Genomic DNA, 12,918 nt, shown 5'->3' on the forward strand with positions numbered 1-12,918 from the left:
CCAAGTTTGATGGGAGTGGTGACCCGAAGACTCATCTTTATGGCTACCATGCTGCCATGAAACTCTTGGCTATTGAACCCGAGGCCATGTCCTAGCTGTTCCCTCAGACTCTCTCGGGACCCGCTTTTCACTGGTTTTTGTCGCTTGACATCGCTAAAAGGAGGACGTGGGAAGACATCGGTGCTGCGTTTATTTCGCAGTATAGTTACAACTCCCAACTCATGATGACAACCCGAGAGCTTGAGTCCACAAAAATGGAAGCTAAGGAATCCTTCGCGGATTTTGTCAAAAGATGGAGGACGAAGGCTGCTCAAATGACCGATCGCCCGAGCGAAAGAGATCAGCTTCGAATCATCTCCCGCAATCTTCAGCCCGATTATGCTAGGCATTTGGTTCTTGTTCAAGCTTCCTCGAACTTTGATACTTTCTTCGAATCGGGGTTGGCCATCGAGGATGCGCTACAAAGTGGGATTCTGTCGAGAGGGGAGTCCTCTAACCCTCCGAAATCAAAGCCTCGGGTCTACTCAGGGAACACCAATGCATTGTTTGGCAGTGGGACATCCTCCAACACAGCGACCAGCGGCACTAACGCCTCTTCTTCCAATGCAACTAATCGCGTCGCTGAGATTAACCAGGTGCAAGCCCCTCAAAATAAGTAGCCCCACAGTCAGCCCCGCAGTTTCTCCGCGTTTGAAGCTCCATTGTCATCTGTTATGGAAAAGTTGGTCCAGTCAGGGCATCTGAAACCCCTTGACCCAACTCCTCTGTCTAAGAACCTTTTACCCAACTTCAAAGCCAATCTTTATTGTGCCTATCACCAAGGGGCTGGTCATCTGACGGACTCCTGCTTCCGTCTCCAACATGCGATTCAGGATCTCATAGATGAAGGGACTCTCCACGCTCCACCTCCACCAACCCAAAAGCCAAACATCCTTTCCAACTCCCTGCCAAAGCACAATGCTGCCCCCCACATCAATCAAATATCCCTCAGCTCCGCTCATATCAACCCTAACTCCGCTATATTCAACCCCACCGACCATATAACCTCAACAGACCAACCCAGGCCAGTTGTGCCCATGCCTTTTCAACCCGAAGCCGAGATTTTCTATATTCATCTTGAAGAAGGGCAGTCGTCCAATTCCAATGTGCCTTTCACACGCCTGCAGAATGGAATGTTTGTGTTCAACGCTTCCATCAGCGACCTGTTTCACCAGTCCATCCCTTCCGTGTAGCTCAACTCTACCTCTTCCTTGGACAGCCCGTATTTCGATGTGACGGATCCGAACCCCTCTCTGAATTTGATGAGCCATTTTAGGACCGCTGTCCCTCCTCTACCGGAGCAGCAGATCGATATGCAAGCCGTGGGATGGGCCATAGCTGATAATGATGACTATGCAACCCCCATAATCAATGAATGGACGGAGCTAGAATTAGACGGTTTCCCCCAGAACCCTGAGTACGTCACTTTTAACCATGCTTGGTATGACGCCTGGATGGCTAATTATGAGGCAGACATGCTTGATCCTTTGGATGGGTTCTCTTTGAACATGTTATTTCAACAGCCTGAGCCTATTCTGCCTGAGGAGGAGTACTATTGGGATCCCGAGCCCGCATGGCAATTTCCGTTGGAGTTTGACCCTAATCCTCTTCAAGGATATGCTCTTCCCAATCATGAGATTCAGTTTATAGAAGATGGTCTCATTCAGGAAGAAACTCGTGTCTTGGAGGAATGCTTTCTCCCTTCTACTCTCGACAGGCTGGTTGACTCTGTAACTGACATTGAGTATGACCCTACATTTTACATCGTTAATGAGGAACTCTCGTGCCCCACTCCGCCCTATCTTACCGAGGAGGATTGCAGCGTTATGGTTACAGACCTTGTTCCGCCGGCTGACCTCTGGGACGTTGATGATGTGGTTAATATCCAAGTTGGGTCCGAGGTTTGGACTGTCAACCGCTCTTTTGCCGATGGGGGACTCTGGGACGTCCCGTTTGTTGCTAATACGGAGCCTATCGGAGAGGCTGTAGCTGTTAAGGATCCAGACTTCTGGGAGTCGCTGTTGTTGAACGATTTGGCTGAAGACCTAAGCTTGGGCATGGAAGTACCTGTAGCCCCGCCGCCCTCTGACAAAGGGAAACGCAAATTGGGGGAAGTGCCTGCTGACCTTTAGGATGACAGTCAAGACCCTCAAGTGGTGCCCTCTCTAGAGAACGTTCTCAACGTTACGAGGAGTGGACGAATTTTTCAGCCTGCCAATCTACAGGCCAGGAGCTCGTCCAATTCTTCTAACCAAAGGAACGAACCTTCTGCTTTCTCAAGGTCTGCACCATTTGAGGTACCTCCAAGCTCCCCGAATGATGACATGATTCAGAGGCAACTGGAACGGATTCCTGCTGCTATATCACTCTGGGGACTAATCTGTTCCTCCCGCGAGCATCGTCGAAAGTTCTGCCACACACTCTCTCGTCTTGAGATTCAACCGGATGTCACACCTGAAGCAATGATATCTATAATCCTCCCACCTACTTCTAAGCACACCGTGGTCTTTATTGACAAGGATCTACCGATCGAAGGGGTTGATCACAATCGCCCCTTGCACATCACTGTTAAATGTAAAGGGCTTTGGATTCCAACTGTTCTTATCGATAATGGATCGGCGATCAATGTTTGCCCATTGAGAGTGGCTTACCATTTGGGGTTAGCCAAGAAGGACTTTGCACCTTCCACCCTAGCTGTCAAGGCATACGACAGCACTCGTCGCGTGGTCGAGGGCACGCTTGTGCTTAAGCTTGATGCTAAGGGTTTTGAGATGGATGTCGAGTTCCATGTAGTCGATATCCCTGCCACCTTCAATCTCCTGCTAGGAAGGCCGTGGCTTCACAGATCTGACATCATGGCTGTACTGTCTACACTCCACCAAAAGGTTATGTTAGGGCTCCTTACCGGTACTTTGACTATCTGCAGGGACTCGGGCATTCACTCGCTTAAGGAAGATGGCACACCTGTTTTGGGGATTGCGCATGGCGACGAAGATGTTGATCTCGAGGGTTTCTCTTTTGATACTTCTGGTTCGGTTTTGGCCATCAATGTGGATGGGGACTTCATCATAAGCTCTGTTGCTTTAGACATCATGAGGAGGATGTCCTATCTACCTGGTCTTGGTCTTAGGATTCACCAACAAGGGATCCCGGAGTTCCCTGCCTTTCCTTCTTGCGAGGGCCGCTTTGGTCTGGGGTACTCCTCCTCTACCAAGGATATGCCAAAAGAAGGAAATGCACGGGAAAACCTCGATCTCTCTATGGTGAACCCAACAGCTACTTTGTGCGCGAGGTGGGGAATGATGTCTACACCGGGCAGCCTGAGCCTTTCGTCGATTCAGTCACTGGGGAGTTGCTGCCTGGGTTTGAGGTTTTTGCTGATGACACTTGGTCCTCTAGTGATGAAGAACCAACAAGGGCAGGGTTCAAAAGGAAGCTTAGCCAGCCCAAGCTGAAGACTGATTGGCTGATGTCTTTCGATCAGGGAAGCTTGGAGCAGTTGTTTTATGAGTTCTCTCAAGTGGGTTTGGCCAAGGAAGCTGAAGAGGCCGAGGTGTTCATGCTCGGGTCCGATGATCTCAAGGATCCTATCTCCCTCATCACAGAAGCCAAGGGTAGCCTCAAAAATTGCATTTTCAAACCACGCCTTACTTGCATTGATGATGTATCAGAGTCTGACACTGAGTCTGTTGAGTCGTCTGAGTCTAAGTCTAGCTCTGAGTCGGAGTTTGTGCCTCTCGGCCCTCCACGTCATGACTTTTACTTTGAGTTTGATTCCCTTATACTTGGCGACCCTGCAGGGTCTTCTGAAATGAAGGAATCCTCTTCTGACTACTTGAATGATCTTTACATAAACTGTGTCGACCCTGACGATGAAGGGATGGATTTCGATGGGGACATTCCCAAGGAAATCTGTGCCCTCATCGAAAGGGAAGATGAAAGGCATGCTCAGCCGTTAAAAGAAGAGATAGTTTTAATAAACTTGAAAGATGAGCACGATCCCCGAATGGTTCAGGTGGGCTCCACTTTATCTCCAGAGGAACATCATGATTTCAAAGAACTGCTATCAGAATTCAATGACATTTTTGCGTGGTCCCATCAAGACATGCCCGGCATCGACCCAGAAATAGTGGAGCATCGAATCCCCTTACTACCAAATGCCAAACCCGTGAAGCAGAAATTGAGGCGAATGAGGCCGGATTGGGTGCAGAAGATCAAGGAGGAGGTCACTAAGCAGATCGACGCCGGTTTTCTTATGGTTGCTCAATACCCCACCTGGGTTGCCAACATTGTCCCAGTTCCTAAAAAGAATGGACAAATTCGAGTGTGCGTGGATTTCAGGGATTTGAACAAGGCAAGCCCAAAGGACGATTTTCCCTTGCCACATATCGATGTACTGGTCGACAATACGGCGGGCCACGCCCTGCTTTCGTTCATGGATGGTTTCTCCGGATATAACCAGATTCTTATGGCGCCGGAAGACCGTGAGAAGACGACTTTCATCACTGAATGGGGGAATTATTGTTACTTGGTCATGCCGTTTGGTTTGAAGAATGCCGGTCCTACCTACCAGAGAGCTGCTACGACCATTCTGCACGACATGATGCACAAAGAGGTTGAGGTCTACGTGGACGACATGATTGCTAAATCAAAAACTCGGGAGGGGCACGTTCCTGTATTGAGGAAGTTTTTCGAGAGGCTCCGAAAGTTCCGCATGCGTCTCAATCCACAGAAATGCACTTTCGGGGTCACGGCAGGCAAGATGCTCGGTTTCATGACCACTTCGCGTGGGATTGAGGTCGATCCATCAAAGATCAAAGCGGTGCTTGAAATGAAGCCACCAGAGACTGAAAAGGGAGTGCGAAGCTTTTTGGGAAAGGTTTAGTTCATCAGCAGATTCATCGCTAAATTAACCTTAACTTGCGAGCCGATGTTTCGTCTACTCAAGAAGGATACCCCTTTTGTATGGTCGGACAGATGTCAGGCGGCCTTCATGTCCATTCAGAGCTATCTGCAAAACCCGCCTGTCTTGATGCCACCAGTGCCTGGAAAGCCCTTGATTCTATACTTATCTGTGAGTTCTACATCCATGGGATGCTTGCTAGCTCAAGAGGGGGACCAGGGAGTTGAGAAGGCCGTTTACTACTTAAGTAAGAAAATGGTTGGGTCTGAAGAGCGCTACACCGCCTTGGAAAAAACGTGCTGGGCTTTGGTTTGGGCCTCTAAGAAGTTGAGACACTACATGCTGGCTTACCCAGTGAAGTTGATTTCTCTAATGGATCCACTCAAGTATCTGTTTGAGAAACCAGCTCTCACTGGTAAGTTAGCACGTTGGTTGCTCCTCTTGGCAGAATTCGATCTCGAATACGTCACGAGAAAGTCGGTGAAGGGACGAGCCATTGCTGAGTTTTTGGCTGATCACCCTGTGGATGGACCGGAAGATGCAGATTTTGTGTTCCCAGATGAGGAAGTGCTAACGGTTGTTGAAGACGTTTGGACTCTTTACTTCGATGGGGCGGCCAATCAGAAAGGATTTGGGATCAAGGTTTTGCTAGTCACCCCTGATGGTTCTCACATTCCGCTTGCATTCAAGCTTAACTTCGATGTTACAAACAACCAAGCTGAATATGAGGCCTGTATCGTGGGTATGGAGGCAGCACTCACGCTCGGTGTAGAAAGGCTCGAAGTCATCGGGGACTCTAATCTCGTTGTATCTCAAACCAATGGGGACTGGAAGGTGCGTGAAGAGGGGTTGAAGCCTTACCATCAGAATTTGGAGGGGCTAATTCCTCGCTTCAACAAAGTGACCTTCACCCACGTCACCCGTTTGAAGAACCGGTTTGCCGACGCGCTTGCGACTTTGGCTTCCATGGTCGAACTACCCTTGGGAGTCAAACTTCGCCCAGTCTTAATTGAACAGCGGGACTGCCCCGCTTATCAATATGTCAACGCCATCAATGATGTTGATGATGGCCTACCCTGGTACCACGATATATGGAATTTCGTCGAGAGTGGTTTGTATCCGGCCGAGGCCTCCAAAAAGGATCAGACTGCGTTGCGGAGGATAGCTGCCCAGTACATCATTTGTGGAGGAAAGTTATATAAGAGATCCCATTGCGGAATGCACAAGCTCTGTGTCAACCGAACCGAGGCTATCAGAATCATGGAGGAAATCCACGAGGGGGTCTGTGGCCCTCATATGAGCGGCATCATGCTCGCTAGAAAGATCTTGCGCCAAGGTTATTTCTGGTCTACTATGGAATCTCAGTGTGTGGATTACGTGCGGCGATGTCACAAATGCCAAATTCATGCTAATCTAATGCATGTTCCACCCTCTAACCTGTTTGGCATGGCTTCGCCTTGGCCTTTCTCTGTATGGGGTATTGGCGTCATCGGCATGGTCAGACCGTCTGCTTCGAATGGTCAAAGGTTTATCCTCGTGGCGATAGATTATTTTACCAAATGGGTGGAGGCCGAATCTTATAAAACCCTGATTGCGGTTCAAGTCGCTCATTTCATCAAGAAAAACATCATCTACCGGTATGGGGTTCCGCAAGCGTTCGTATTAGACAATGGGAGTCATTTCAAAGGCAGGGTCCTGGAGCTCTTCGAAGAATTGAAGATCCAAATCCATCATTCAACGATCTATCGCCTTCAAACAAATGGAGCAATTGAAGCGGCCAACAAGAATGTCGAGACAATCATCAAGAAGTCTGCGGAGTCCGCCAGGGACTGGCATGAGCAACTGCCTTTAGCTCTTTGGGGTTATCGGACGTCGATCCGAACGTCAACAGGGGCAACCCCCTATTCCTTGGTCTACGAAATGGAAGCAGTCCTCCCTGTAAAGCTTGAGGTGACATCTTTGAGGATCATGGTGGAATCGGAACTTTCGGAATCTGAATGGCTCAGTGGGAGATTTGTTGAACTCATGCTTTTTGACGAAAGGAGGCTTCGGGCCCTGTATCATGTTCAAGGGTATCAGCGGAGAATCGCCAGGGCATTCAACAAAAAAGTGAAGTCTAGAGACTTGGTCGAAGGAGACATGGTCACGAAAGAGATTCGAGCGCCAGTTTTTGACCCCCGCGGCAAATTCCGACCTAAGCGTTCCGGACCTTACATCATCAAAACCATCTTTTCTGGGGGAGCGGCTCAGCTCATTGATCTTGACAGCAACGAATTCAATTCTCTAGTTAACCTGGATCAACTCAAACGATACTATCCCTGAGAGAAGCGCGTTGGGCCGAAAACCACAAGGGTGGGCGGTTCCAAGCAAAAATTAGAGCAAGCCTGCTAGACCGAAAACCTGAGAAGGCGGTTTAGGCAAAAATAAATAGGCATCATTCAAAGCTCGCTAGGCTGAAAATCCGAAGTGGCGGCACTAGGCAAAATTTAGAACGTAAAAGGTGAGGTAAAATACTCGAGTGAACCTTAGCCTGAACTACGTGCTGACCTGATTCCCTGAAAAGGGATACGTAGGCAATCTCTCTGTGAGATTCGGCCGCAATCCATCAACTTGATCCACGGTTTCCTATTACCAGAAGTTGACTCGATACTTGGGCGACGCAGCAGTTCAACACTTGAATCAAAAGGGGAAAACTCTCAGACTTTCATTTTTATTCAAATTATAACTTCTATTACACAGGCTGAGAGGTCTTAAAAAGAGTTAAGCATAAAAAACAGAATAAAGTGCTTGAGGCCTTAACAGGCTCATGGTTTATTCTAGATCATCAGGGTCCGTCAGGAGTCAGTCGTTGTTTTGCCTGCTTGTGATTTCTCTTCTTAGCCATAATTGATATCGGTGCGTAAGTTCTGTGCTGAAGGCTGGGTCAGCTCCCCCAAGTTGCCTTAGGCCCCAGTTGTGCTCATATCCTCTCAGATTTCGGGCAATGAAAGCAGGGATTTGGAAGTCTTCAATCCCAGCTCGGTGGAGCCCTTGGCTCATTCCTAACTGACGAAGGATGCGTCCGGGGATATAGAATGTGAAAACGGTCAGTCCAGCTATCACTACCCTCTCGAAACCTGCAGAACTCAAGGCCATGTCTGGAATGTTTAAGGCTTCGTGCCGCCATATGATTTCGTTCGGCAACATTTTTCTCATAAATGTGCACCATTGATGCATAGGCATTTCCGAATAGATCATGCTCCGCTGATGCATTCGACCAGGCAGATGAGGCCAATTTGCTTCCGGTGCTGTAAGCAATCCCAATTTGTCAGATAGCCAGAGCTGCATGAGTGGAAAAACAAGTGAGAAGTCATATAAAACTTGAGAGGAAAGACAAGTGAGAAGCTTTGATATAACCTTAGCTGAGAGATGAGGTAAAAGCAGAACGTGAGAAAACTGGAAAAAGGTGAGCTGAGTGAGGATTAACCTGCAGTAGGAGTGGGCTACCACCGAACATGTTTGTTTGGCCGGTAAAAACCAAATCCAAACCTATGAGTGTCTCTGCCAGAACCAGTGGCACCACATTTCTTCGGGCACCCATTTGAGCTGCAACGCTCACTAACATGGGGTTGACTTGCCCATTTGGAGATACCAGCAAATAAGCGGCTAGCACGCTGATGGCCAAAGCGAATCGGCGCCGAGCCTACACGGCCATATCCTCTACGTCCCCCTCTGGCCCATACCACTCCATTAGGCGCATGATGTTGACTTGCCCTCCAGTTAGAAAACTTTCGGCCGCTCCCCTGGTAATATCAAGACTTGACTGTAGGAGTTTTGGCATGTTTTTCCTATAAGGTGGCACGACTATCACGCTCGAGGCAACCCACTGGAGGTATGCTTGGAATTCCTCCACGGTTGGGCACAGCTCGTTAACCCCAAATCTGAACACGTGGACCTCTGGGTCCCAGAATTGTAGGGCTGCCCTCGGAAATTCAGGACGAACCCTCACGTTGCGGAGGAAAGTGAATGCGGCCAACCCGTGAAGCCGGAATGATAGCCAATCTCCAGCAACAAAGGCCGAAAGCCACGGGCTAATCAAGGCCAGAAGGTTATTTGCCATTCTGCTTCTTGTGAGATTCTCGAACTGTGGGAGAAATGCTTTTCATTAGCAGGGCATTTCCCATTTTATAGACAGAATACACGAGGTGTCCTCCTTTCTCAGGGCAAACATCCATACAACGTGGCATCCTCTTCTCCAGAGTCAGGGCATCTCTGCACTGTCCCCTGAAGTACTCTGAGCAGTTAAAGGGTGATGACAACGCTGGGTCGTCCTAAAAATCTGAAATGGTCAAAGAGGGGTGGCCTGGCACGGGCCGACCATTGCGCAGTGGTCCCATTCCATCGCGCGAGTTACCAACATCCACTTCATCGCGTGATGGACTCCATGTCTCGCGCGGTGGTTCAGCCTGCATTTTGACAGATTGCACCAGCTACTGTCCAATTTTGGTCACTTCCCGTTCCAAGGGTTCTTTTGCAACTTTTATGGTTCCGGCAAGTCACTATGAGCGTGTGCAACTACATCCAAGCGTCAAGTTCGAGATATTGCGTTTAACGAGGTTTTTGAACCCTCGGTGGCCCGTTTCAAGACCAAATGAGCATTTCGGGAGTTCGAAACTCGGTCCGAAGGTTCGTGCCCTTTTCTCTCAGGCCGTACAGGTCATGGTGATCTAATATGACTGCATGGAGGTGTCGGTTTCAGTCCGGGACATAATAGAGTCATGTTTTTCCATCTTGTGTCCGTTTTGTGTCCTTCGTAAGGTTTTTGGGGCAATTTTGTGTTTCGGGATGCGTTTCTCGATTTCGTCAGCTTTCGTAGGTCATTTTGCATATACATGACTTTACGGAAGCATTATTTTCATGCGGGGTAGGGTATTTTGGGTTTTGACTTGTAAATGTCCAATATTTCATTCCCTCGTATCCTCGTGTCCTTGCCGTATCCTTAGGTATATTCTTATTTTCTTTCTGAGCTAGTTCTGTCTGTGCGTATGCGTGCGTTTGTGAGCAGTCTCAGTACGTTATCAATGCAAGCATGGTATTAGTGGCAAACGCTTATTTACTCTAATTCATTGCAAGAGTTAAATAAACCGAAAATGCAAATTTTATAGCTAGGCCATGATCTATCCATGTCAAAATAAAGAAGACTACTGTGCGTACAACGCTTCGGCCGGTCAAAAGTCATCATGTCAACTCGGGCACACTCGCCCATCAAGTCAAAAAAAAAGGCACACAGGCCCCAAAAACATGTATCAAGTATCAACTAAGGCACCCCAGCCTTCAATCTATCTACGCAGTCGCGCAGGCCCAAAAGCAAAAATCAAGAATGCGGAAAGTGAAATGAGGCTCCTCAATGACCCTCAGTCCTCTCCGAACCAGTCACCATCTCCGTCGTCGTCGTCGTCGTCCCTCTCTCTAGGATCCTGTCTAAAGCCAGGATCGTCCGCTGAGTCGTCTGAACCACTGCTATCAGGCGCCTCCTCGTCTTCTTCTTCTTCCTCTTCCTCCTCTTCCCCTTCTTCCTCGAAATCCTCGGGCAGGATCAGCCGCTTCTTGCGGACTGGCTCATCTTGCGAGGGCCTTTGGCGCATCTTCAGTTGATACCTCTCCTCAGCGCACGCCACGGCCTCTCGGGCCGCCTCCTCACTCGCAACTGGTGGCTGTATGCCCTGCGTCTGTGGTCTAGTAGTAGGTGGAGGAGCGGGAGTCCTAGTTACTAGCTTCTTTTGTGGAGGCTCTCTTGCGCTTTTCCTCCTAGGAGCCGCCCGTCCCTGTGTCTGCATTGTGAATTTTTGCACATTTAGTATACATTCTATGTATTATATGTTTGCAAGCACCACAATCAATTTCAAAGTTGACGGCAATTATAGTATACTATGTATCGAGCAATGCATGCATATGTCAAGTATCGAATGCAGGGATGTATCATTTTTCTAGGGTACATACCTGAGATCTCTGAGCTGCCGGTGGAGGGTAGCGCAAGTCCAAAGGCAGGCCACTTGCCGCCCGCCTTTTCACGTTCTCCAGTGCGAGCATGCGCCGAACAGCCTCGTTCACCCACTCATTGGGCACCTGTAAGAATAATTTGAACATGAGTAATGGAGCAATGTCTCAAGATTTTATCGAAGTACAATAATGAAGGCTACAATGACTTACCGGCACGGTGACGGGCGCTGGCTCAACTCTGGCAGGGACTAGGTGTAGCTCAGCTGGATTGCCCTGAAAGTCCACCACTGCTATCTGCCACGTCAACTCTGGTGGCCCACCTCTCACAAGTCCGCTCGGACCCCGTCTCGCGCGACTCTCACCACTGCTCTGCCTCATAGTGATGGCTCTCCTCTCCTCAGCAGCTCCGCGGGCCTGACGCCGGACCTCCCTAAACTCTCGCACTCTCAGCGGCCCTGCCAAGCGCTCTCTCTGGTAAATTGCATAGTCCATGCCGAGACGCAGGTAGCATGTCAAGTCGGTGTCGAGCCGCGTGAAGATCTCTAACTCGGCCAGTGTGTACTCCCCTGTGTGTGAGGCCCGTGGTGGAAGCGGTCCGGGCACCTGGAACCTTGCATGGCCAAGTGATTGGCGTGTCACTCGGTCGCCCAGGTACCACTGCCAACCAAAGGCCGACTCCAGCATCACTCTGCTCGCTGTCACAACCCTGCTCCTGGCCAGGTATTCAGGCTCTGGCTCTGCCACTCTCCAAGGATCCCACTCTACCTGCACAAGCAAACAATGCAAGCGTCGGTCAGCGACAACATTAAAGCAATAAAAAGGGATGCATATTTCTATTTGATAAAGTCATGTCATACCTGTGAGGGACGGAGCTCGTCTAGGTATATCCTGAAGCCGTTCAGGTCACCTCTCCCTCTTTTCTCTCCCATGTTCTTCTTGCTCCAGATATGAGCACACGGGAGGATCCCCAAGTCTAGGCTCTTCGTCACTGGACAGCACATGTTCAAAACCTCATAGGCCCAGAGCTGCACAGTTATCAAGGTTCAAATCGTTAGTACAATGCAGGAATATTTTTGAGCAGCTTATGTATTCAAACAGATAAGTGTATATTGGAAATGTGCTTTACTCCCAAATCCGCCAGTATCTAGCAGTGCTCATCTCAGTCCTCGATGAGTCCCCCATAAAGCCATAAGCTGCGCCAAGTGCAACTCCTCCCCAGTCAAAGCGTGAGGCTGTCCTCAGGTCTCTCAATGCAGGCAAGTACGATAGGTGAACCTTGCTACGCCTATTCGGGTACAGGGTGGCACCAAAGAGGTACAACAAGTACGCTCGGGCCATCTGCTCTGCCTCCTGCTCGGTCGCCACCTCCTTTGCAAGGTACCGGGTGAACTGTCCATATCTCGCCATCCCCTCTTCAACCTTGGGCACCTCTCCCAAGAACCATTCCAGGGCCGCCTCGTCCTCCTGAATGCCCGAGTCAAAACGGGATAGGGTCACCTCCAACCCTCAAACCAGTGATCGCCGCAAAGTCAGTAGGCGTCACCGTCATCTCCCCGAGCGGTAGGTGGAAGGTGTTGGTGGTATCCCTCCACCTCTCTGCAAGCGCAACCAGGACCGCATGGTCATTTCTGGCCGGAGTAAGGGTCTGTATGAACTCCACGAAGCCCGCCTCATCCACCAACTACCTCACCCTCTTAGGCAAACCCTGGTACAACGCCAAGGAACTGCATGCGCCCCCAAAACCTCGAATGTCTCTCTGTCTCGCTCTCTCCTGCATTAGACACGAAAACAAGCAACAGGGGATATATCAGCATGTAAAGTTTTCATTCTCAAGTTCTAGGTAATCAAGGTAACCTGGCAGTAGATAGTTGGTTCAAGTTATTATGTCTCATGCATGGCATTCAACATGAAACTATGGTGTCACTATTCGAATCTACTTCAAAGGATTACACTACACCTCTCGGTATTTGAGCACACGCATTATATTTAAAGTTGCA

The 12,918-nt window shown here is 49.3% G+C and overlaps 1 protein-coding gene across 1 annotated transcript; it reads right to left on the bottom strand.

Annotated features, from left to right (window-relative positions):
* Nucleotides 1-9,030: 9,030 nt before the first annotated feature.
* Nucleotides 9,031-11,869, bottom strand: LOC131327676 (uncharacterized). Its single transcript, XM_058360821.1, has 6 exons — nucleotides 11,779-11,869; nucleotides 11,348-11,686; nucleotides 11,132-11,290; nucleotides 10,922-11,047; nucleotides 9,336-9,387; nucleotides 9,031-9,215 (listed from the first exon to the last, which is right to left on the bottom strand). The coding sequence occupies exons 1-6, from the start codon at nucleotides 11,848-11,850 to the stop codon at nucleotides 9,031-9,033; spliced, it is 933 nt and encodes a 310-aa protein (XP_058216804.1). The 5' UTR covers nucleotides 11,851-11,869.
* Between the last annotated feature and the right edge of the window lie 1,049 nt (nucleotides 11,870-12,918).

The sequence above is a fragment of the Rhododendron vialii genome, chromosome 5a, assembly GCF_030253575.1.
Source record: "Rhododendron vialii isolate Sample 1 chromosome 5a, ASM3025357v1".
Classification (NCBI taxonomy): domain Eukaryota; kingdom Viridiplantae; phylum Streptophyta; class Magnoliopsida; order Ericales; family Ericaceae; genus Rhododendron; species Rhododendron vialii.